This window comes from Diadema setosum, chromosome 4, assembly GCF_964275005.1.
Source record: "Diadema setosum chromosome 4, eeDiaSeto1, whole genome shotgun sequence".
In the NCBI taxonomy this organism is placed as follows: Eukaryota; Metazoa; Echinodermata; class Echinoidea; order Diadematoida; family Diadematidae; genus Diadema; species Diadema setosum.
The window spans coordinates 42,472,739-42,499,687 of record NC_092688.1 but is presented as its reverse complement, the minus strand read 5'-3'; the positions used below and the strand labels follow the sequence as shown (position 1 = coordinate 42,499,687).

Sequence of the window (26,949 nt, the reverse complement as noted above, 5' to 3'; positions counted from 1 at the left end):
CGATTTTGACGACAACTTCGAGGAAAATCATAACTGTTTTTCTCACCTTCGTTTCACATATCCCTTCGAAATACTGTGCATGTGTTATCAGTACTTATCACTTTGTAAAGTGATTTCTTTTTTTCGACTAAGGAGAAAGCATTTGACATATTCACATTTCGATCATTCATTGAAACAAGCACGAAGCATGTTTCTTGAAAAGTATAAATAATTTGTTTCATGATTGTTAGGTGTCTCTGTTTCTTAATCAATGTTTTGCAGAAGCAATTTCGAAACGTAAACTTGGATGATAATCTTTTGTTTCATCCATAATTTTGATATTATAAATGCACACTGTAAGCACCCTTTATACATAACCCTATATGCACCCATTGCACAAAAGAATGTCTCACATAGGGGGCGCTGCTCTCAGTATAGCTGTAACCTGTTCGGTGACGCGACATTTTGCCCATGCGACAAATATTGCTCCGGTCATTCTTTCTCCGAGGACTTAGGGTTAGAGTTAGGGTTGGTTTAGTTTGATGTAAGGATTAGGATAAAGGTTAGGTTTATGTTCGTGAGTGGACTTTAATATGTTTGGCTTAGAGTGCAGATATTTCTTCGGAGCAGTTGTCGCAGGAACAAAATGTCATGGTAACCATCCCGTTCTACCCTCCCGTACCCCCTTGCAGCGGTGGTAGAGCTGCTGGACCCCCTGCTGTCGTTGTGAGCATTATGAGTGCCTGAAATCTAATGGTCTCATGACTATAAAATTTGACACGTGACCAAAAACACTTCATTTTGTCATGGACGAAATAAAAAACAAGAATCTAATTCCTTTGTTGTAATCATGATGCGCGTAGTTTGTTATACAGAATTAGTTATTTGTTTGTATCTATTTCCGAAAAAATGTAATCATAATAATTATACACTAACAATAGTATTTGACTTGACATAATACAAATGACGAATCAAAGACAAATTGATTATAATGAAATATGTAATTGGTATTGGACGATGTGTAAAAACACAGAGCCCCTGATGTTATCGATCTCTTCCAAGAACATTATCATTTCTTTTCTCCACGGCTGTAAGTAAGTTACCTGCTGTTACTTTACAATTTACACAATATAGTAAAAACGATGAGCAATCAAACACTGCCGCCACATTCAGGAGTCTGGGTTTGAGGAACTCTTGATCTAGAACATTTCGCATTTTTTAATTTTCACATGTCACGTATATCACGTGAAACAAAGAGGAGTTAAAGGACAAGTTCACCTTCATTAACATAAGGATTGAGAGAATGTAGCAATATTAGTAGAACACATCATTGACAGTTTGAGGAAAATAGGACAATCCGTTCAAAAGTTATGAATTTTTGAAGTTTTTGTGCAGTCACCGCTGGATGAGAAGACTACTGCAGTGTATGATGTCACATGCGTACAACAATATAAGGAAAATATAAAGAGAATTTCACAAAATTTCATCTTTTGAAAAAAGTACACATTCCCTTGACTCGTTACTGACATAATGGGTAATATTATTCCCATTGCCTTTAGAAAGACGCAAATCAAGTGCTCTTTTACTATGCGAAAAAAGTGAAAATATGTTGAATTTTCTTTACATTTTCTTTATACTGTTGTACTCATATGACATCACCAGCCTTAGTAGTCTCCTTATCCAGCGGTTCCAACACAAATATTCTAAAAATTCATAACTTTTGCATCGATTGTCCAATTTTCCTCAAACTTTCACTGATGTGTTCTACTAATATTGCTGCATTCTCTCAATCCTTATGTTTATGAAGGTGAAGTTGTCCTTTAACTCCTCTTTAGAACATCGAATCATGAGTGCTACAGTGCTGCGGATTGGGGTTTCAAACAAAAAGAATAATTATGGAGAAACTGTGCCGGCTGCAGAGTAAGCTTTACACAATAAAAAGGTTACTGTCTGAAATGAACATGGCGGCGAAGTAACTTCAGCGTGGGGAAAATAGGTATCTTTGCTGTTTGATAGAATCTCAATACGCATGCGTAAATGTTTGTTTGTTTGTTTGTTTGTCTTTTGTTTATGTTTTGGGTTGTTGGGGTGGGGCTTCAAAAGATCTACTGACAGCTTATGTTTGGTCGGTACCTCTTAGCCTATAATTGTCTTTTTGAATTCATTCAAATGCGATCAACCTTCAGCATCGATCAATGTCGCTCATAGTCGCATAACTTTCCAGGTTTCTCGATCACTCACCGCTTGATACACTTGACACCGAAGGGCCGTTTACATGCATGGTGTTCCCGTGAGTCCAGGAGAACAATAGCAGGAAAACCCAGCAGGAGAATGCCAAACACCTCTCCTCCTATCCCTCCCCTATTCCACCTGTTGCTCCATCGACATACCTGCTGTCACAGGCAGCAAAACAAGTTTACGTACAGTTGGCGTGGACTCTCTAAAGCTGAACTGTTGAAGTCGAGTCATTTCTTTTCACTTCTTTTCTAGCCGTTGTCGTTGTCGTTGTTTTTATTTTTGTTGTTGTGTTTGCCAGAATCACACAAATCATAATATAAACAGTCTTGTAGACACCCCCCCCCCCTCCACGGTACACGATCTTGTAGCTGAATGCATGGGGCAGGATGAATTTCTCGCTAGCTGGCGCACTTTGTCACCGCGACGCAGAGGCCTTAAATCGTTTATAACTCGACACTGTGCGTAAGATCAGGGCGTGGAAGAGATCGGAGTCTCTTCCACCTCCCTGGTTTGATGGACATTTGATTAGTATATATATATATAAAAGAATGCGTTGAATCATATCAAGGAAAAAATGAAACTAAAAGGACAGACAGAATAACAACGAGCAAACACTCCCATACATACCTATGATTATTCACACAGACAGATAAGACAGACATACAGTATACTAGTAATATATTTTACATGGGACTAACTGCATAAGCCTACATTGTCTGATATACAGAGACGCTAGATAGATAGACAGATGGATGGATGGATGAATAGATAGATAGATAGATAGATGGATGGATGGATAGATAGATAGATAGATAGATAGATAGATATAGATAGATAGATCAAAGATAGGTATAACATGTATATATAAAATATATAGATAGACAGAGAGATAGATAGATTGATATATATATTATAAAATAGATAGAAAGATAGATAGATAGATAGATAGATAGAGATAGATAGGTAGAAAAATATAGAGATGAAAGGGGGAAGGAAAGGGAAAAAGACATCAGTATTGTGTCATGTCTTCTTCGTCTGTAGATACAAACAACATTACAGCAGAGGAAAAACTCAATAAATTTATCTCAGCATGTGACCTTCATTTGCATGACTGATAATTTCAATCGACTTTCTTTTTTTAGCAGGGACTTGTCACAGATATTCAGTGGAAAATAAAAATTATCGTTGAGCTAATACATATTACATAGGCCCCTTCTCTACTTCTGGAGTCAGGTCTGGAACCATCATCTGGTGATGCCGCCGACAGTCAATCTCTGCAATGATCGCTTAAAAAAGAGGAAACAATTCTGATAACTCTCACGGCTATTTAATGACCAATGCACTGAAGATAACTATACAAAGTTGATTTAGTTATACTCCTGCATCCTCGATATGAATTGTATGGTCTTTTTTGTCATCACTTCACTGAACAAGTAAATGAAAAACTCTTACATTCACTTTCACTCATATCTCTTGTATATACTTCGATCTATTCATAAATATAATTGTCGCTTCTTACTGTACAGTAAAGGGTACAGTAGTACTTAAAGGGATTGTATAGTCGCTGTTGAGATGGGGCTTGAGGTTTCCAACACTTTTTAAATGTTTTTTTTTTTTTTTAAGATGATGAGAAACATCTTATGAAATATGAAAGAGCATAAGGGGAATTCAAAAGCTTATTTGATGAAAAATTAGTATTGAAACGACTGAGATATCAAAATCAGGGTAATCCTTATAACATGTGCGGGACTAACCTTTTGTTCGGATCACTTTGTTTTTATTTTTTTCTTATATTTCAGCCATTTCAAAACCGATTTTTATCGAATAACTTTGAATTCAATTTAGAATTGTATGGTCTTTTTTAGCATTTCATGAAGTGGTTTCTTAACTATCTTGCAAAAGCTTCAAAGATGAATTCTCACCCCAAACAATATCATACTACGTACGCCATCCCTTTAACAAAATAAATTCTGGCTGGAAAATGATGGAAGTCAAATTTTCCCTGAAAGAATCACTTATTGATGATAATGGAAGTGTTTCCTTATAAAAATCACAATATAATGTCAATGAAGAAAATAGTAATAATAGTGATAATAATAATAATAATAATAATAATAATAATAATAATAATAATAATGATAATAATAATAATAATAATAATAATAATAATAATAATAATAATAATAATAATAATAATAATTATAATAATAATAATAACAATAATAAGATGACATAATTATTTTTATTATTATTATTATTATTATTATTATTATTATTATTATTATTATTATTATTATTATTACTATTATTACTATCATTTAACTAGAATGACAATAATGGTTATGGACCTTCTTCTTCGATCTCCTTCTAATATAATAATCATTATCATTATGATATCATCATTATTATTGTTGCTGTCATTAATCATCACACCATTTATCGTCATTACTTTATCGTCACTACATTACATGATATTGATGTTTTTTTTTGTTCATTGAGTTTTTATTGATCAAATTAACAAGATTACAAAAACATCACAACAAAATTCAAATGATAAAAATACTACTAATAATAAATGATATTGATGTTTGCAATTATACTGTCCCAATGATTGTGTCAATATGACTTTCTCAGTTTACTATTTATTTTGAGTTTGTACTTATGTACTCACACGACGATCGAGTCATTAAACTATTGGTGACCTATCTACAAAGAAATCTTTGAATGGTATGATTGCCGTACGGTAATGACAATTCTGATGCTACAACTAATGATTATCATTGTGATAACAGTACTATATCAAGCCTAGGCCCTATTTGGCCTCGTGATTTTTCATTTTGTTTTGCCGATGATGTTTATTTTGTTTCCTCTGTCATAATTACTTTAATCGATTTACTCTTTAACAACAAGATGCTATATAATATTGTAGTGAGTCTGTTGGGGGTATCGTGCTAATGATTTCTCGGCGTGTCAGTTCACATAAGATCGGTATTTCACGTTTTGGGGCAAATTATATTTTTTAAATAGGGTCCCATTTTTTCCCTCTCTTCTCTTCTATTTCTCTTCAAAACAACAGCACATCTCACGTTTTCAAAACAGGTGCCTTTTGGATCAATATTTTTGTTTCTTCCATCGTCCTTTGCCAGTTTGGTTATAAACACCTTTTTAACGTGGTCATACTTTTTTATCACTCAGTTTTCTCGAAATTCCTCGTCTGAGCAAAAGATCCGAGCCCCCTTCAGATGCCCAGCTAGTTGTTTTCATAGCAAATACGTGGCAGACATTTTGCGGGATTAATGCTTTTAAAAAAAATTCTTCACCAGACAATTGTTTCCTTGCCCCACCAAGTCAGACGTGTAGGCCTAATAATTCGTGAATGCATCCAAGCAATATCATCGTTTTTTTTTTTTTAACACAATGAATAGATTATTACGATTTTGCAAACTGGTATTTTTATTTCTACAACCGACCATGGAAATTTTGTGACTTCGTGACAGACAATCGTCAATCAGTGCATAATTTGACATTTCATAAGGTGATTGAAACAACCTTTCTGTCTCAATGTGCGCTTCCCTGGCGGAATCGGTGGCAGACAACAGCAAGCTCTGTGCTATGCTTTTGATCTCTGTGTTATGATTGTGATGCGATCAGACCCAACACTGCTATAAAAATGGCGTAGTCCTGGCTGCAAGCAGTTTGGGCTTTCACCACACTCGCCGTATACGGAACGTGGTATATCGAGGGTAAGCTGACGGCGTTTCCGTGGAAATGAACACAAAATAATGCATTTTACCCTAGGAGGAACTATGTATAATCAACTGGAAATGTATCAGTGTTGTGCCTCTTTGAGGTCTTCTTGTACTTTTATTGTATTAGAGTTTCCGACGAATATGTTTCTCTCACCATCACGGAATATATTCGTACTCACTCATCGCGGATGAATGTCGAAGGCCATCCAGAATGAGATTAAAACTTCTTAATGTATAAAATGTAACCAAAAATTGACCTCAAATGCTTTTGATTACGAACGAGATTTTCAGGTACTGCTTTAAAGTAGAATTTCAGTGGGTAAAAACTACATCTCGCTAAAATTGGTGTAAATAGATGAGAACTACATAGGCTTCGCGCGGATATATCCGCACAACTTACTTAGTCTCCATTGGCTTACACGCAAAAAGTCTATTATGTCCACGGTTGTGATTGGACCTCCCTTTAATGTCCCAGAAAGAAAGTATCATCTTCTTCCTTTGGTAGTAATCAGAAGAATTTACTAAAATGAAGAAATATGCTCTTGTTGAGTGGACGAATGAGGCTGACGCAGGCTCATATAGCGTGGTGAAAAGCGAGTGGATTCTTGGTTATACACCGGAAATGTATCTCATCGAGTGGAGAGAAGGCCAGGGAAGGAAAAAACCTCCGCCCGGTGGATGGCCTATGGGAGAGGCGAAAATTCTGCAAACTAGCGGTGAGAGATAGCTCCTTTAGGGCCTGATTTACACTTCCCTACTCTATCCTGATAACAAAAGACCATTGTGGTATGTACTACATTTATCTGGTAGAGTACACTTCACATCTGGTGCTCTTAGTATCTTTGTAGAAAATTTGGGAGCTCTTTTAGTTTCAGAATGCACGGCAAAGAAACATATGTTCCATCCGTTGACTGAAATCAGCACGTGTGTTGTCAATGTTTGTATGCGTAGTAAGTCTATGCTTGTGCGCGATAACCGCACGGTGAATGAATGCATGTAATTATCAGACTGTGATCTTCTCTTCGCTCAATTTTGGGAGCCACACGATTGGTCTGGACTCTAGAGCTCTATGTGCTGTTCCCGAAATGTGTCATTTCGTCTTCAACGGAGGGTTAACTCACCAATAAACAGAGAAGTTACATAATGTATTGGAAATAACGATATGAATTCACTTGTAATTAGACTTCTTACTTGGGTAGAGGAGAGTCTGCCCTAATTGTGGATCATTAGTTCTTAGACCCAAAACATTAAGTTTTCCACTCTGCAGCTCTAACAGTTAGCTGCATGCTCAATTCAGGTCTCAAATTGTACCTACTGAGATGGATTCTAATGTTTAGGCTCTAACAACATATGAAGTTGAAATAGATGGGCCTAGATCTCTTTGTACTATCAGCTTTGGAAGGGGATGTTTGCTGTACGTGTGGGAGTACAGACCACACAGACACTGAATTGAGGAGGGCCATGGTATGTAGGTCGCTACCTCAACTCGAGAAAACAATTAATTCAGGCTATAGTAGGGCTCGACTAGGCCTATTAACTTGTAGAAGTAGGACCTGGTCCACCCTTGGTCCATCTAGTTCCTAGCTAGTACTACACCAGAACATCATTATTATGCAAAATGAATTGAGTTGTAATCAAAAGATTTGCCCTTGCAGTGTACAGATTTTGGATTGTACCGATGTTGGCTGTTGCATGAATACATTATAGATGCATACTGTGTAGAAATTAGAAGTGATACATTTTTGTTTACCGCAGTAACATGATGCCATGATGAAAAGATTTTCAGGCGTGCGGTTTACAACTCACTTGGGTCGAGAGATCTTTATTTACATTTCCTGTTAAGTGTTACAGTGATTGTTATAAGCCTACACGACTACACGCGTAGAAAATCTTTTGATTTTAAATATTAAACTTGATTGCATGAGTACCTATAAACCAGTCAAAGTCTAGCTCTATTGTACCTCCAAAGCACAACGTATGTCTTCAGACAGTCACAGCGGAAAGAAATTATCAATGTTACGAGACAGATATAAAGTTCTATTATACTTCCTTAAATCTAGACTAGTATAGCATCTTGTTTTATAGGTTTTAAATACAGGTTTCACAGAAACTGTATAGAATAAATGTGATCGTGTTTCTGTTTGTTGAGACAAGCTGGTCAGCAAACAACATGGCCATGCAGGGAACTGTACAATTAACATAGTTGGTAAAGGGATTTTTTATTTTTTTATTTATTTTTTTTTGGGGGGGGGGGTGTTTTAGTGACGCAAGATGCATGCTTAATTTATATGAACTATTTAGAACATATGTGATCTTTACTCTGCTTGTCAGGTTTTGAGTGTTTTGATTTCACTATACTGTAGTGCATAGATAGCTGGGTCTATTTTAGGGAGGCCTATAGGGGCCTACAAGATGGTACATGTACAACTACTGTATACAATGATGTAGGTCTAGATCCGTGTGTAATTCTTTCAAAGTATACACGTATATGGATGATTGCTTGGAGTACATGCACATAGTTTAGTAATTCACTGTACAATCACATTGAGTGGGTATACCGGTACTTGGTAGAACCTAAATGCACTGTGTGTTACCAGGTGTACTGCCTTTTGAAAATGGTGTAATTATTTTGCTGTGTGGTATTGAGATCAAATAAAATGTGCAAGTTGAAAATCAGAGCACACATTATTATAATGGCTGCTTAACATATAATGAATCAATCTGCCAAATTCCAGTGCATGATTTGGTTCTAGACACACAAGTGATGTCAATGTTTGCATGTAGGGCCTACATGTACTCCATAATGACTTTACATGTACATGTGTTTGTACCTCACAGTACACAATATGTGTGACAGGCATAATGTACAAGTGTACAGCAACTGTATATCTCTAGGTGGGATTAAGCCTTGGATTCCATGTTTCATTGTTATTGTCACTGGTAGTTAATTACGAGATAGTTTCAATACCATTTTGTGCTTTTAGATTTGAGTAATTACAATAGCTGTGGTTATGGTAGCATTATATATTTTTTTCCAAAACATAATTAACCAGGATAATTGGTGTGAACTACAGTCCAAACAAATACAGTTGTAATATTATGGACATCGTATGTTAAAGGAAGCTTTGTCCATTGAACAGCTGACATCTGAAATTAATATTTTTTAATGCAACAACTGTCATTTAGTTGAAGACTAGTGTGTGATATTTGAGTAGGCTGAAATACTTTATTAGCTGTACAACTTAATTGTTATTGAATGTGATTGCACTGTAGATCTATTGGATAAAAATGACTGCATTTTATGTTTGAATTAAAGAATGAGCTGTCAATAAGATTTGTTACTTCAAATATGTTTATTGGAGTTAGTTTGTACATCTTGTCCTAAAAAGTTTTGTAGACTGTGACATGTCAAATTATACTGGGTCTGCATGGTTCTAATTAGCATAGTGTACCTGGTATTTTTGGCTGAGTATATAGTGCTATAGTATGCGACTGTTCAACCAGGAGAATTTTAAGCTGTGGAAACAGTATATTGGTGCAGTGAACACTGTATCAGTACATGTACATGCACAATTTACAGTGTAACTTGTATGATAGTGTATACCAAGTTTATGCTGGTGACTACATGTACCTTTTGAACCATGCTTTGAGTCTTCATTGTAGTGGGTTACCATCATAATGTTTAGACTTGCAAAAATGTACAGAGTTTGAATATATGGTCTCTGTAATTGAGAACTTGAAAACGGTTTTGACGGTGTTCCTCATTTTCTGGATCTAAATAGAAACGACTGAATATATCTTTTTAAATATATACAGCTGTACACTGTATGATACAGGTACCTGCATACACATACTACAGACTAGTTAGCACAATATCTCATTTTGCCAGTTTGGATTTAATATCTTTTCCCTTGTAGGGACATATAACATTGTACATTTTAATGTGCAATGTTAGTATAGGGCCTATAGACCTATCTTGGCAAATTATGTGAAGAAATTTATATTCATAATCCATTACTGTGCAGAAATACATGCAGCCAATGTACACACACAACACACCTTCCAAAACTATGTATGACTCTCATCATGCCATATATTTAGCATGATCTACATTGGATAAATTTCAAGTTGACATTCATGTGATGTATTTACTGTATTCTTGATGGTTAGAAGCAGGGAGGTGAGAAGAAAAGTAAGCTACAGTGTATGTGAAGCAGGATGTACTAATATATGTAGGGGCAATTTTCAATGTAGAGTTACAGGGTAGATTGTTTATGGCACAAACACACTAGATACACTGTACATGATTATGCCTGGACAAGTGTAATTATGCATTTATCCTCTGCAGCTGTGGTGTATTACAACTTATACCTTCAAAGAATTTGAATACTGGAGTTGATCAAAAGGAGCACTGCTTATGTCCAGGTGTGAATACCAAACAGGCTGGCAATGAAGAGAGTCGGGCCACAAGGAACTCGGAAAGAATGTTTTGACAAAAGGACATAGCAATAGGATTCTTGCATAATTCTGCACCGTGCCAAGCATATCGTATGGATCTCCTTATTGTGCAATGTGTACAAGTGTAGGTAGTGAAATATTGTTGTGTCTACCTGCTTGACTTGGTGCACGGTGAATGGCCTCTATACATTTCTCCTCTAGCTCTGTCTCTCTCCTTTGCTGATACACATGCCAGAAATATATGTCTGCTAGGCGGGACATATGAATGCATATTATCATATGCACTCTCCACACAAAAAAGAGATTGAGTGAGTCAACAATGTAGAAGCAGAGGCAGGTCTGTTTCTACCCCCTCCCCTCCCCTCCCCTTGCTGTCTACACCATGCGTGGCTTGTGGTATTGTGAGTAGAGCAAGAGATCATATACACATGAGCATGTCACAGTTCTATTGTGGCTTGCTCATGTTTTCTTGTGGCTCTACTTTTATTGCATCCAATATAGTTCATCAGTGATATAGGCTATCATCTCCCCAGGCAATAACAAATTGCATGCTGTAAGGACATTTGCAGAGAGTATGGATGCTATCGACCTGTCTATGAAGAGAGGTAATTTTGTTTTCAAGAACAGGGTTAGATCACCTGGTTTATTGGCTCTCATGCTTCCGTACATTGTGTGTTCTTATATTCTTATGCCAAAAGTTGCAGTACATGTTTACTTCCATTGTGCCTCAGTGTTGTTCGGCTGATGCAGGGTACATTTCTTGTCCAGAAGGTGCCGTGTGCATTGCATACAATACTTGTTATGTGTGCTGCCTATATGTTTTCAGCGTATTTTGAATAGTACAGTATTCCATTGTTTTGCATGTCATAGCTTTATGTTTTCTGCCATTTCAAAGCTTGTGATTTTCATGTGAGTGTGTTGTTACATGTTCCAGGAAACATACATGTTCTGGCTACTTCCTGTGCATGCATGCCTGTCAGAGCCCAAGTTTTGGGTCTGATTGTTTCTCTTTCTCTCTGTGTTTGACTATATGGCCTAGTCCTTTGCCACGTGAATGGGTCCGTTTCCTTTCGGTACATGTATAATACAATTGTATGTGAAATATGAATTACTGATGCAGTGAATGAATGCATTGTGCACAGTGATTTAATAATCACAGCTCACAGTGTACGTCAGCATACAACTTTACAAGTGAACAGTGTGATTGATAGTCCTGACTCTGTAACCAGTCAATCTTCTGTATATGATTATCGGTCAAAGAAATCCTGTGTAGTCTCTTCTGATTACAAGCATACAAGTACAATGAATATAAGATAGCAATCTAAGGTAACCAAAAAGACTAGATATATCTGCATTATATTCACTCCTCTTTAATTGCTTTTCCCCTTTCTCTATTTTCTGCTCTTTTCAGCCACTATCTCTCCTTTCTCCTATCGTTCTCTTTCTGTACCTCTCTTCTTGTCTTTTGCTCTTCCTTTTTCATCTTTTCTTTTGTCCATGATAATCCCATTTCCTCCTTGTCTGCTATCTTCTATCTACTCTGTTTTCATAGGTCTGTTTTCCTTGTGCTGTCTCCTGCTGTTTTCCTTTACTCTTTCTGTTGTTTTCTCTTCCCGTTAATTACTCCACCCCCTCTCTGTACAATGTATCTCAGTCTCTATATCTGATTGTAATGCAAGTATAATATTTTTCTACTGAAAGAGACCAGACCACATCAAGTTTTGTTCTTCCTCACAGGTTTCTGGTTTGACTAACTGACTTTATATCAGACAGTTTGTCTGTATTCATAGTTTTATAGTCTTGTTTTGTTTTAAAGTATTCTGCATGTATGTTTGACAGCTCTGTAAGTTGATTGCTCCCAGATCTTTCTGTTCCTCTTGTTTTTAAATAACTAGAGAGACCAACTTGTTTAACATTTTAAATGTTCTTCCGTGCCTTGAAATTGTTTTTTTTTTTAATCAACTTTTCCTTTCACTAACATTGTTCATGAAACACATAGCATTTCTTCTGCAGATTGTTTGATTGTGTGTGGCTATAGAGAAGAAGACTAATTAAATGTCATTTTAGTCACACTTGTTGCATGGAAAGTCACATACACTGTATAAAGCAGGGGGGGGGGGGGGTGCTAAACCAAGTGTGAAAAATGTTCTTTCCAGCTTTTTTCACTTGGTAAAGAGAACAGTCAGCATTGCGTTTCACTTCTAACCCACCAAGTCCTTGGAAAATCTCTTGGCAGAAATGATTGTCATTTCCTCATAAGTTTACCCCCTCTCTTTAGTAACTTGAGTTGTTATGTGTTAAGATATGTACTTCTGGATAGGCTGAAAATAAAAAAAAAGATATCAATATCATTTTTCTTTATCTACATAAAGAATTAACAAAAAAAAAATGTGAAATGAAAACTGTGCTTTTTTCCTCAAACTTTGTTTAACACATATGTAGTAAATTTTCCCTTCAGAGAATACGATTTTCACTGTGTATTATTATTATCTTTTTAATCACTGTGGTCTTTAAATTGTTGACAAGTCTGTAATTACAGTATAGAGTACTGAATTACAGATGTCATAGCCATTTATCGCTGTGGTAACTGGTTCTAGATAACCTCACATAGCCTGAAATATCTATGAACAGGATGGTTGCTAACCATGCTTGTCGATTTGCTTCCAGTGTACTGCCCGAAGCCTTGTGCAAGGGTGACTTGTTTGAAACTAGTACTAAATTGTACAGTAAAGGTGGACATTTTTGCAGTGTTGAAATTTCGGGCATTTCACGCAACCAGAAACTAGCTTGAAAAAAAAAAAAAAAAAGTAAAAATTTGCTCTTGCCACATGTTCCAGTACATTAGTTGATGTCTTGATTCCACAAAATTAAAAACGTGTTAAACTAATCTAATACCTGTTATGGCCTAGTGCGAAAATATACACAAGTTTTTACAATAACAGAAGACTATGACACCATCACATCAGTACTCATTGCCAACTGCAGGACCATTGAAAGTTTACCCATCATCAATCTGCATACCGGTAACTCACTTTTCCCACTGCATCTATCTGCCCCACCCTACTGCATCCATGTGCCCCGCCCTACTGCAGACAAGGAGGTGGAGCTAAAGAGACAGCTCCACACGATGACCTCTGTGAAAGAGCAGAGCAACCTCGTTGTGACGGGGAAGCGTAAGAGGATCCCGAAGAAACGCCTCTACGAAAGCGACGACGAGACCGACACGGATGCCTGCCGGTCATCCAGCGGGGATGAAAAGGTCAGGAAACAACTTTTTCTTTTTGTTTTCTTTTTTTGGTGACACTGTTGTGAAGACCATGATCATTGATAAACAATGTTGGTGATTATTGCAGTTATCATTCCATGTTATCATTATTGTTTTCATTATAATCATCATTGTTTCACTTATTCACATCATCATCTGCTTATTATCATTTATTCAGCCAAGAACAAAGCGATATTCAATATGCTGTGAACAGCACCAAATGCAGCCTTAGAAGGAAAATAAAGAGAGAAACAAGAGTTACAGATGAATCAGGGAGCAGAAGCAAAATTCTGGTGTCATGTGGTAGTCTTATTAAGGGCCATCATTGCTCGCTGCATGATCATTTACTTCTAACTTCAGAACTGTGACACAGAGATCTCTTTCTACCTCCCTGGACACAGCAAGCTATTATATAGGTCAACACTAACTTTTTCTTTTGGCGGCCCAACAGTGAAATTTGATGCTGTGCCACCAAAACATATCTTTTATCAAAAAGTGGTGGCCAGACATCAATTTCTCGTTGCCAGGGGCAACTGGGCCACTGCTGATATCGAGCCTTGCACAGTTGTAGTTTTTGTGCATTATAATCCAGAGCAGCACAATTTGAATATTGTTGATGGTTCAAATCTTACTAGTGTATACCTCACTTTAAAGGATGCATCAGATTGTATGTGATGATAAAGGACAATGTCAACAATAAGAATCATCCCCAGATATAAATAAATATGGGTGAGTTAGTGCTCTCTTAAAGCGAACTGAACTGTACTGTACGTGTACCTGTGCCAGAGGAGCGCTCGAATGCTCCTAAAGTTTACCGTACTGTACTGGACGGAGCCAAAAGTGGACCACTTCCCGATGTGCTCCAAGGGTACCAAAGTGTACCAAAACTCTGTGTGTTAAGAATGCACGTAACATGCACATATGTCATAATGCAAAGAGTTCATCCTCTTTGTTCTGGACATCTGTAAGTAATTTAAGCGAGCTAGGTGAATGACCCTCTTGCTACAAAATTTGTGACTCCCTCTAAGAATAACTTATACGCTTTCTCCACAGAGCGCTCAAACGCTCCAAATCTGGCACAGTTCAGTACGATACGCTTTGGCTCGGTTCGCTATACTGTAGTTTGCTTTAGAGCGCTCGAATGCACCCTTTATTTCTTATTCATTCACTCTTTCTATTCTTGCAGAAACGTCTCAAGGGGAGAAATGCCAGGATGGGGTTGGAGAACTCGTCGCCATCGACCCCAAGGAGGGGTGGGATGAAGAAATCTCTCCAAGCGCAGAACGCGGCCTCCTCTTGCCCCGAGCAGGACCAGGACCAGGACCAAGATGAGCTGGGCAAAATCAGTTCAGCACAGAACGCCTACCAAGAGATGTCTTCAGAGAGGGAAGTGGAAGGTACTCGTAACAAGCATTCATTTGTATAAGATAACAATCAGTAGATATGGGCTCTTTGCCACCACTTTGTGATGTTCAAAATTCTCCAAAACTTACAGGCAACGTTGAACAATTCTAATTCAAAGTTAGTGAAGGAATTCATTTGACTTACGTAAATAAGGACTTACTGTATACGCCATATATTTCGCGAGTCTAAATTTTTGCAAATCGGGACTTCCTGACAATTTCGCGAGTGGTTAAATTCGCGATCGTGGATTCCTGTATTGAACGGAGAAATGTATACGCGTAAGTCACATTCATATTGGCAGTAGAGTCAATATTTTCGGATTATTAGAGTCAATAATTTCGGAGTATTAGAGTCAATAATTTTGTGAATAGCAGCCGACTCGCGAAATTCGCGAAAATAAAAACCTCGCTAAATATTCAAGCGTATACAGGAGATGATATAATCAATGCATCTTTACCGTCCACCTTTTAATTTTCCGTAGACTTAGCCAATTTTCTGACTTGCGTGAGGTCAACTCAGTGAAGTTGACTGAATGATTTTGCCTCCATTACTGGAATCAACCCCAAATGCCAGAGTGCTCCAAACATGCGAATCAGACTGGCATTTAAAAGGTTTTATATGTAGTGCAATCTTTACACATTCTCAGGTTAGCTCCATGCTCTGACCACTCATTTATCATTCAAGGCTTACTTAATTTGATAATAGACCCCAACTTTAAAAAAAGAAATTTGCCTTTATTTTGCACCCAAGTGTAGGCCCTGGTTTTGAAATACAAATTCCATGTCTATGTTTGCCAATCGCTGACCATTGCTAAAGGTGGAAATCAGGATTCACATGCTACTCTGACTACAGTTTGTAGTTAGCCATGGTTCAAATGGCCCCAAATTTTAAACCTTCGAAACAATACAGTTGTAAAGCTAGATACCACCCTCATAATCCATTTTGTTTGTATGTTAAAATCCCTTTGATGCTTTCAAGGTCCAGTTTACCTTTGGAACAGTGATTTAAAAAATTTTCAAGATATCACCTTTGATACATATGTGTACATCTGTTGTATCACAAAACATCCTAAAATATAAAATTTTCGCAATAAATCCTAAAATACAAGGATATATCAGTACTTTTCTCAATAAACCATAACTGTAGACGGTTTAGTCTGGAAGCATTCTTATTATATCTATTGTTCACATTTTGTGTATTTAACAATACTTAACATCGATTATATGAATTCATATTTGTACAGTGGTTGTTTCTATCCCTAACTCACATTTTAGAACTATTTTAAAGCACTAATGCTGGGTTTTAGTTTCATCTGCAAATGGTAAATTATGCCTTTAATAGAAATGATCTTTCGCAGCAGCATAATAAACCATTCAGGGACTGTTCATGACAGTGCTCATTGCAACTCTGTGTCTCATTTTCCTTTACAGTTATTTGCTAATATGTATTGTACAACTAGAACTGAACAGCAAATTGGCTTTACATAATTCTACAGTATCCACGGGGGCATACTTACTGCATTTCAATACTTGGAATCAAGTTCGCAAAGATTACAGTGATTTGTAAATTAGTATTTGCTATATCATGACAATATTAATGAGTTTAAGGCCAGGTTAAAAAGTCATCTCTTGAAGTAATGTATTTTCTGTTTGAATTTCTTGTATGCATGTCATTTTGTAATGCGCAGTAGAGTATATTATTATAGTAGCTGAGCAATATAAATGTCCTTTCATTATCATTATCATTATATGCAGTCAACCCATCTCATTTTCAGAATTCTACTGTACACGGCATATGTTTATGGAGTCTAAGTTTTCGCAAATTGTGAATTCTAGACAATTTCGTGGGTCATTAAATTTGCAATCATAGAGTACAGTACTGAAGGGAGGAATGTATTGCCTGCATGTCACATTCATGTCAAGATCAGAGTAAATATTTCTATGCATTTTTATACCCCCGCCAAACGAAGTTTGAAGGGGGTATATATAGGAATCAGTGGACGGTCGGGCGGTCGGTCCGTTGCAAATCTTGCGTTGCTAACTACTTCCTCAGTTTTCAACCGATTCCCATAAAACTTGGCACAGATGTGTGCCTTGGGTTGTAGATGTGCAAGACGTATTTTTTGACAGTACCCCAAAAGTACGTTGCCATGGTAACGGCATATTATGGGCAAAAATGGGTACAAATTTTGCGTCGCGTACTCCTCCCACAGTTTTTGATCAATTTTTATGAAATTAGGTACAGATGTTCATCTGAATATGTTAATGTGCAAGACACATATTTCTTCAGTGGCAAAAAGTGCGTTGCCATGGTAACGGCATGTTATTGGTAAAATATAGGGCAAAATGCTTCATGGCAAAACTGCTTCATCAGTGTTCTTCCAATTCTCATGGAATTCATATTGAATGTTTGTCTTAGGATATAGGTCAGCATGACACATTTCTTGACAGTGACAAAAAGTATGTTGCCATGGTAACAGCTCACATATTATGAGCCAAAATGATGGAAAATTTTGTGTTGCAAACTACTTCCTCAGTTTTTGCCCAATTTCCATGAAACTTGGTACAGATGTGTGCCTTTGGTTGTAGATGTGCAAGACGCATTTTTTGACAGTACCCGAAAGTACGTTGCCATGGTAATGGCATATTAATGGCAGAAGATCAAGGAAAGATCTTGCGGATTTAACTACTTCCTCAGTTTTATGACCAAAGCTTATGAAATGTTGTTTTGACCAAAGCTTATGAAATGTTGTTTGGCGGGGGTATAACCAGTCGCTGTAGCGACATTTCTAGTTAAATTTGCAAATATCACCCAACTTGCAAAATTCATGAAAATAAAAATCTCAAATATACGGTTCATACAGTACCTGATTCATCTACTTTATATCTATGTTGTTTCTCAATAAGTGTAGTTTTGGGGAAAGAAAAAGTGGGGTCTATTTTTTCCTTGGACCATACAACAACATAGTGGCCAGTAATATATACATTACGGAGAACCTGTAAAGCATGCGCAAATCAAACACTGGTGTTCAAATGCACATCTATACACGTGGGTATACAGGTTATAGGTGATAGGATACATTACTTTTACAGTAACAAGCTGAAGAAAACTAGTGCTGGGTTCATCAAACCCTCACCCTTCTTAATGAAAGCACAGCGCAGAATCTATAATACTAGCTCACAGTTCATCTTCATCATGTACTCTATGGCCAATTTGGAGAGGAAAAAAAATGGATGTTCAAATTGATAAAATTCTTGCATCTTATTTTTAATTGCAAATGATTGATTAAAAAAGATTGCTCTGCATCAACATCTTCTAATTAATTTGATGCTTCTTTACGTCAATGTAGGGCTACTTGTCAGTCAGTTGCAATGAACATGGATATGTGTTCTTTCCTTCTGATGTAGAGTCGACTGATGACATCATGGAAGAAGGGCGTGGCAACCTGCTGGAGAACATGATGGATGATGCGGCGGGGATGGAGGAGGAGGAGGAGGAGGAGGAAGAAGAGGAGAGTGAGACCGATTATCCTCCGGAGTATGAGCTGTCTGAGCTGGAGAAGTTGCGCATGGAGGTCCGGGGTTTGCGTGATGAGATCATGCTTCTGAGACACCAAGTGTGCAAAGGTCAGAGGTCGAAAACGCTTCAATGATTTGAATGCCGCCCAGGCTTTACCAGTATTTCTTTTCTCATCCTTGGCAGTTAAGTTGGTCTAATCATTTGGCGAATCCAGACTGCCCAACAATTTCGCAAATGAAAGCAAGAGAATATCAATCAGAGGGTGAAGGTTGAGGTGTGAATTTTCTTCGGTTTGTCTCCCTCGACAATCATCGTGTCACTGCCGGCAACCAGAGATAGCCTGGTGGTAGTGTCGCTGCCCTGAAAGCAGTAGATGACAGGTTCGAGTCCTGTGGTTCCTTTTTTTCTGACATGTGTGCTAAATTACAGATCAGCAATTGTGAACTTACAGATTTCATTTCTAGAAGGAGACAAATTGAAGAAAATTTACACCTCAATTTTGCAAATGTTTAAATTTGTGGTGGTGGAATACAGCTGTGGAGAGAGAAATATTCACATTCGTGTCACAGTCATCATGAAATCAGAGTTAATACTTTCACATGTTGTTAAATTTGCTAATAGCACCCTACTCGCAAATTTCGCAAAAATAAAAACCTTGCATACTCTATTGCGTATCTATCCATAGCTTCTCAGCAGAGGTGCCGTGTAGTATTGTTTTGAATTTCTTCACCCGGAACAAGAAAGTATGCTCTGGAAATTATAGATAGGATTTTTTCTTTCAGAAAGATTTTGATTTAGTTAATAAACTGTTAATGTGCAATTTGTCTATTTTCAATCAATATCTGGCTTTTGGTGCACAAATGCTTGCCAACTTCAAGAGTGAAACATTTCAAACATACTGTAGAATGATGTGCCCTTACTGAAGTAAGTATGCATGTTAGATGTACACTGACTCCATTTTAAACTGGCAGTGTGTGTATTAAGCCCTTGAAGTGAGTTTTGATGAACTGGATACCAAGGAAATATCAACTTTTCATAAAGAGTCCAGCAAAGAGTACTTGCAAGTCATATCTTCTGTATAAAATGAAATTGAAATTATGTAGGTTAATGTTGGATTTGTTGAAATGTGTGTAAGGATCATTTCTGTTATGAGTAGTTCCATTTTGTTCTTGCATAAACCAGAGCTCCCAAAGGTCCACGCCATTGCTTTGAAAGCCCTTGGAGTTGGCATGCATGGCAACGGCAGCTACGCCATAGAACCCCAGTCCACCACCCCGATGCCTGCAAGACCAGTAGCTCCTTCCAGTGGGCGGGGTCACCACAGGAGGGGCAGGAAGTCGGCAAACATTGTCAGGCCCTCCAATGTGTTGAAGAAAGAGACCGAACTGGTGAGTTGTGTCTCTTGATTAGTTCTACCAATTTGCATGCAGGGTGGTGTTTCTTAAAGCTGTTCGTAAAGTTACGAACGACTTAAGAGTAACTGGTGATGAGTTCTTTTGCTGAATTATGGAAGTATAGCACATCAGAACTGATCACCAGTCGTTGATAGGTTGTTCGTAACTTTACGAAGAGCTTTATGAAACAGTGCCCAGGTTACAAGCTCCTGGATGATACAAAATTCTATGAGTATTTCTAGGTGAGTTATGGCTAGACAGAATTAAAAAGTTGGGTGGCTTTTATGGGGTGATGTATATTTACTCTGTCTTGAATGACTGTGGCTTAATTGTAATATGTATCTGTGATCAATGTCAAATTATGCAGTAAGTGACAAAAGGTTTCATGACTCTATAGGGAGAATTTTCATTGTTATATTTCTGGAAAAACATTGAACAAAGTTTCATCATAGCCTTTCAAGCACATAAGTGTTTACATTCTGTCTGTGTGTGTGTATGTGTACAGTTCAGGCAGAAAGTGAAGTCTGAGAATCAAGCTGTGAACGGGGTGAAGGCAGCAAGGAATGAGAAGACTTCAGCTTCCTCACCAGGTCGTAGGGCCCCGGGCCAGAAGCCAAGCCAGGTAATGGTAACAATGATGATAAAATCACAGCTAGTTGAATTTCCCAAACCCTAAGGTTACTGGAGGCATGTTCAGATATTTTCATGAATGACGAGGTCACACACATTTTTGCTGTAATAGATGTTGTTTGTCTTTGCTATTGTAAGTGTACTAATGCATGTCCATTTGCAATATTTTTACATTTTGTTAAAGTTGTGGCCCAACGGTGTTTTGTGAAATTCACGAAAATAAAAACCTCACAAAAATGACAGCTTCTACAAAACTTGTCCACACATCTGATTGCTTGGCACACGGACGTTGATCGATTGATAAGAATTGATTTTGTTTTATGTGACTGCTAAGGAAGTATGAAATGCTTCATAAGCATGCAACCAAGGGACCTAGAGTCCCTGCTAAAGGACTAGGCAGTAAAGGATAGAGTGCCTTGCCCAAGGGTTCACACTGTTGTTGCTTGGGGATGTGAACCATGGCCATCATGATTGATTATCTGTGATCTTATCTGCTGGAGCTGCAACAGCTCTGTGGATGTTGATTTTGATGAATTATATTTTCCTATTCCAGGTATACACGTATGTTTATTTTATGCTTGCATTTTTAAATGAAATTGCCAAGAGAGCTTTTGGCTCTGTTGAACATACTGTAGCTACATGTACGATTGCACATAAACTAAATGCCAAGTATGGATTTCTATCAAGTAAAAACAGTTGAATTAAGTGGTTCATATCCACATCCTTGGGGCATAGAATATTTCTATTAGAATTTGAATTTGAATGCATTAGCAAATCAACCCTTCACATGCCATCCGCATTGTCCCTTCTGCAGGTCGAGATCCACCCTGGCACAGGTGTTTTCATTGACCGTGAGGACTGGGAGAAACTGAACGAGCTGGACCAGCCAACGGCCTTCGCTCGCCGAATGCTGCCCTACGTCTTCTCCATGGAGACGCTTCTCAACAGTAACCTCCGGGGTGGGCGGAGCACAAGGGATACGAAGGCGGAGCCAAAACTCGCCCTGGACCAGGAGAGAGTGGATGCAATATACAGTAAGCCTCACACAGCGATGACACTTGTACATCTCCGTGCTCTCATGCGAGTGCATGCACTATGAGACCCATAAATATGAAGCCTGATTGATTAAGTCAACTGAAATCTATATTTTTGTTTTGGTAGCATTCCCACTGAGAGAGAATTTGTCCCTTTCTATGTCAAAAAACATACTACAGAAAAGGCAAGAAAGACTGCAACTAGATAACACAGTTTGGAGAAAATGGGCTTCAAATTTTAAATGCAGTCAGTCATGAAGGAGATAACACACTCAAATATTCAATGTCAATTCAAGGTAACATGTTTTATAAAGCTAAGAGGTTTAAAGTTTCAGAACATATTTAGACTTTGAAATGCAAACATAAGTTGTAGCTGAGATTTGATTCTGTAACGAATGTAAAATTTATTGCTTTTCAGCCATATCACCTTCACTGCCATTTTCTCGTCTGAAATGTTTTTTGACTCTATCAGGGTGATGTGATGGGGGTCACATATGTGTGTTTGCACGTTTGTGAGTTTACGTTTGGCTATAACATCTAGATACTAACATCAAGAACAGGACAAATGATCAACTCTTCCCTGTCGAGTGACCACAGTGCCAAGGAAAGCGTTGACAACAATTTGAATGTGTACCTATGAAGAGAGAACTTGGGGAAATGAGACAGGCACATTCATGCATCCACTTTCTCCTTTCTCTTTGATACATATTGTATGTCAAACCCAAACAGCGTTTCACTTCAAACAAGATTCCTCCCTTTAACTTTTGTTTTGATTTCATTTAATCTTACTGTAGCTTGGAATACAACTATTCATTCAATAAATTTGATGTCAATGTTATGAATTAAACCTATTCTAGTTTTCCCTGAAATGATTGCAGAGTACATTTTGATGCACAAGTTTTGTCCTGCACATCTTGTGAATTTCATCTAGAGTTTGTCGATGCTTTGATCTGTACTTTTATGTTCCTTAAATGTGTGTATTTTCTTCATTTACCTGTTTTGTTGCAGAGTCCGTCATCACCAAGTTTCCAAATGTCTCCTACTGTGACATCGGCCAAGCTATCAATGGCCGGCTATCGAGCATCAGATATCGTGAGCAGAAAAGACAGGCCCGACTTATGAAGCAAAAGTGATGGAAGATCGTGCCATGATTATCAGACTTGGCTGCTTTGGAAAGGACGCCAATGAGGCACTTTCTGACCCATCCAAAGTGCGTTCTGCCTTTTTCATCCCGAATCTCATATTTTTCTCGGTGCTAGTCCTATTGATGTAAATGTGTTGTGACACTGGTCCTCTTGCACCTATGGCAGGGTCATCTGTTCTTCGCAAATGAGAAACTCAGCAGCTTCCCGTGTTCATCATTAAACCGCTGGGCAAGAACATCTTTGTGCTGACTCAGAAAGAATGGATGTTGAGTATACACAGAGCTTTGCACTGCCACATTATGACAAAAACTAAACTTTGACCTTTGACCCGACTTTGATAGTCATTTCTTTCTGTAGCGCACAAGACGCCTTGGTTTTAACTTCTGATGAGAGTGTTGAGTGTTTGAATTCTTTTTTTGTTGTTGTACATTTTGTATGCATCTTCAATTGATGTTTATTTGTAAACCGATTCAGTATTAATACATTGACAAAAAAAGTCAAGCCTTTGAGAAAGAAAAAGAAGAATATTTGGTTGTGTTTCATCTGTTGCCACTGTTTGGGAAAAAATTCAAGTATGTTGAAGAAGTCTTGTAGTGATGCATAGTTAAATTCTGTGTTCTGATGTTTAGAATTTGAAGATCAACTTGTGTCTTGTTTTAAATGTGTAATTCATATCTAATCACTTTGTGTGATGCAAGATGATAAGGTTGTATTCTTTCTCATGTCAAGTGTGTGTGACAAAACAGTTGAAAAAAAAAAGCCATTGGATTTTATAATGTTTTTGTTAATGCAAAAGTCAGCAAATAGGACTTATTTTGCTAATGTTTTGCTCTAAAGTGTAAAAAAAAAAGAAGAAAAGAGTTAGGCATATTAATAGGGAATGTATCCCCCCCCCAAAAAAAAAAAAAAAAAAAAAAAATGCAAATCTTTGTTTCTACATTATCTAGATGGGAGATCATGTTATGTGATTGTTTTGACATGACATGATTTGGACCTGTAAATTTCTTTTGAAGATGAAATTGTTTTACCAGTGAGTGGCAGGCATGTGATTTGTTTCACTTGAAATGAAAATTACCATGTAGTCCAACTTATGTGTGGGGCCAGTCAATGTCTTTTTAAATGTGTGCATGGTGTGCAGCAAAGTGTCAAGAATTTTATTTCAGTATCAGCAAACAGCATGATCAAGAGTGTGCACAGGAAATGCATTATTAACCAATGAGCACAAAATTGAATCAGTTTCCTTCAAAATATCATGTCATGGGAAGCTTGTTGATAAATATCAAATTCATGAGAAAAAGAAAAAACAACACTGAACCCACGGGAACTGAACCAGGGGCAAATCCAGGAATTCCGTAAAGGGGAGGCGCCTTTACAAAATTAAAGGGGAGGGGGTGCACTCCCATTTTTTTCTATCTATTTCTTCTGTTTTAACAAAAAATAAAGGGGCACGTGCATGGTGCACCCCCCTCTGAATCCACCACTGTGAACAATTATCAATGGAATATGTGATAGATGTACACCAGTCTGCTTTGTTGTCATTGTTGTTGCTCTTACACACATATTTATTTAGCTTTTCATATGAAACTGATAAGCCAGCACCTAGAAGTCACAGAATGCTAACACAGCATTGTACATCTGGGCACAGTTAGGTTTACAGGAGTGTGATATGTGCACTACTGGTTCACTGTTTAGTCTTTGCTGCCTTTGTGAAAATGTCATTAATGGAAAGAATTGCTTGCACATTTTGTTTTTACTTAGAGCTCACCCTGTTCATGGAAGAAGCAGAAGAAATAGTCAACTCTGTCATAGAGGGAGATCATATTTTGATGCAGGAGAACAATATGATCTATATAAGAAATAGATCCTGGTTTGCATATGGATGCTTTGATCTATTTACAGGGGCGTATCCAGGAATTCTGTAGAGGGGAGGCGCTGTTATAAAATTAAAGGGGGGCCCCCATGCAGCCCCATTTTTAGCTCACCTGAGCCAAAGGCTCAAGTGAGCTATTGCGATCGCCCGTCGTCCGGCGTCCGCCGTGCGTCGTGCGTCGTGCGTCGTGCGTAAACTTTTTACATTTTCATCTTCTTCTTGAAAACCCCAAAACCGATTTTCATCAAACTTGGCAGGTAGCATCCCTAGGGGGTTAGGAATTCAATTTGTTAAAATGGGCACCATGCCCCACCCAGGGGGCCCCCAGGGGGGCCCAAACCCCCCAAAATTAAGGAATCTGTAAAAATCTTCTTCTCTAGAACCAGAAGTGATAGAGCTAAGTTAATACTATGAGTTAGTACATTGATGACTGTAGTTTCAAGTTTGTTCATGGCAGAATCAGGGGTGCCCCCCTTGGGACTCAGGGGAGGGGGGTGGGGAGGGGTCCTAATGGGGCCTAAATTGTACATTTTCATCTTCTTCTTGAAAACCCCTTGACCCATTTTCACCAAACTTGGCAGGTAGCATCCCTAGGGGGTTAGGATCTCAATTTGTTAAAATGGGCACCATGCCCCACCCAGGAGGCCCTCAGGGGGGCCCAACCCCCCAAAATGAAGGAATCTTTAAAAATCTTCTCTAGAATCAGAAGTTATAGAGCTAAGATGATACTATGAGTGAGTACATTAATGACTGTAGTTTCAAGTTTGTTCATAGCAGATCCAGGGGTGCCCCTCTTGGGGGGGGGGGGGGGGGGGTGGGTGGGAAGGTCCAAATGGGGGCCTGAATTGTACATTTTCATCTTCTTCCTGAAAACCTCATGATGGATTTTCGTCAAACTTGGCAGGTAGCATCCCTAGGGGGTCAGGATCTCAATTTATCAAAATGGGCACCATGCCACACCCAGAGGGCCCCAGGGGGCCCCAATCCCCCCAAATTAAGGAATCTTAAAAGATTTGGGCCCTTATTGTACATTTTCATCTTCTACTTGAGAATGCCTGGTCAAATTTTAGTAGAGCTGTGAATAATTTAGATTAGTGACTGCATGAAGGGTGAACTTGCGATACTCAGGTGAGCGCTAGACCCGCGGGTCTCTTGTTTTCTTTTGTTTTAACCAACAATAAAGAGGGGGCGCATGCCCAGTGCGCCCCCCTCTGGATCCGCAACTGATTTATCTCCTTTTATAGCTCTTTTGTGAGTGTAAACCAGGATCTATTTAAAGGAAAACTATGATTTTAGGATCTGCCAACTGATTTTACCCAAAGACATTATGAAGGAAGATTTTACCATTTTACAATGCCATTGATGATGAGTCATGAACTTTTCAGATACTGTATTATCTCATAAAGAGCAATACATTCTTTTGCCTATGATTATTGACAGCTTCACAAATGGAAGGAAAAGGTAAAAAGTCTTTCAAAACATGACTCCCATTACACTATGAATTATAAAGACTGCCACAAATTTGGCTTGTGTGTACCTATTCCCCCAGATTGAAGTCAAGCAAAGTCAAACAAGTTTGAAAACAAACAAACAAACAAACAAACAAACAAACAAACAAACAAACATCACATTTAGTTTACAGCTGTTACTTTTTTTTTTAGAGAAGTAAACATATATTTGGGTGCAGGTATGTCCAATGTATGATTTTCACTCAGGGATTTTTTTTTTTTTTCTGTAAAATAGTCCTGTGTTTGTGTTTTCCTTGGTTAGCAACATTTGGTAGAAAATGTGTTGTTTTTGTATGCTCTCTACACCCATGATGTTTTCTCCGTAGAGTGTAAAATTTGCAGTTATAATCTGAATTTTGACATACAATGAATGACAGTTCATCATACAATTCAAATACTTCAAGAAGCCCTGTTGCACGTAGTAAGGTACAAGAAACAATTTGTGAGATATCTTTCTCAAGGGATCATGACCCATAAACTGTCTTCACATGGGTATGTTTGTCCTTCTGTGGCAACAGATTAAAGTCTGTTCTATTTGTCGATGTGGGAAGACAAGTGTCCATGAATACTGTGAAATGTATCGATTTGAAATGGGTCCAATGGCCTGTTGTTTTTTTTTTTTGTTGTTGTTCTTTACAACCTACTGTATTTTGTCAGATATTTTGTAAGCTTGCATCAATCATCGGTTGAGAATTAGAAGGGCGTTAAGTTGTCTTGAACACTGGATTTAGTGGCAACTTTACGCCCTTATCATTC

General features: G+C 37.9%; 1 protein-coding gene across 2 annotated transcripts; it reads left to right on the top strand.

The window, feature by feature from the left end:
* Nucleotides 1-6,492: 6,492 nt before the first annotated feature.
* LOC140227285 (uncharacterized) lies at nt 6,493-24,797 on the top strand. 2 transcript variants are annotated; one of them, XM_072307707.1, is made up of 8 exons: nt 6,493-6,682; nt 13,517-13,683; nt 14,876-15,086; nt 18,501-18,719; nt 19,795-20,000; nt 20,512-20,628; nt 21,451-21,670; nt 22,679-24,797. In XM_072307707.1, exons 1-8 carry the CDS (start codon nt 6,493-6,495, stop codon nt 22,801-22,803), a joined length of 1,455 nt encoding a protein of 484 aa, XP_072163808.1. In that variant the 3' UTR covers nt 22,804-24,797. The 2 variants fall into 2 exon arrangements, with proteins under 2 accessions (XP_072163808.1, XP_072163809.1); XM_072307708.1 differs by lacking the exon at nt 6,493-6,682 and adding an exon at nt 10,748-11,029.
* The last annotated feature ends 2,152 nt before the right edge of the window (nt 24,798-26,949 follow it).

Excerpts from the sequence above, each read along its gene's own strand:
- LOC140227285 (XM_072307707.1), top strand. The coding sequence starts at position 6,493 with ATGAAGAAATATGCTCTTGTTGAGTGGACGAATGAGGCTGACGCAGGC. Across the intron at positions 13,684-14,875 it reads CATCCAGCGGGGATGAAAAG|AAACGTCTCAAGGGGAGAAA; the intron begins GTCAGGAAACAA and ends CTATTCTTGCAG. Across the intron at positions 20,001-20,511 it reads TGAAGAAAGAGACCGAACTG|TTCAGGCAGAAAGTGAAGTC; the intron begins GTGAGTTGTGTC and ends GTATGTGTACAG.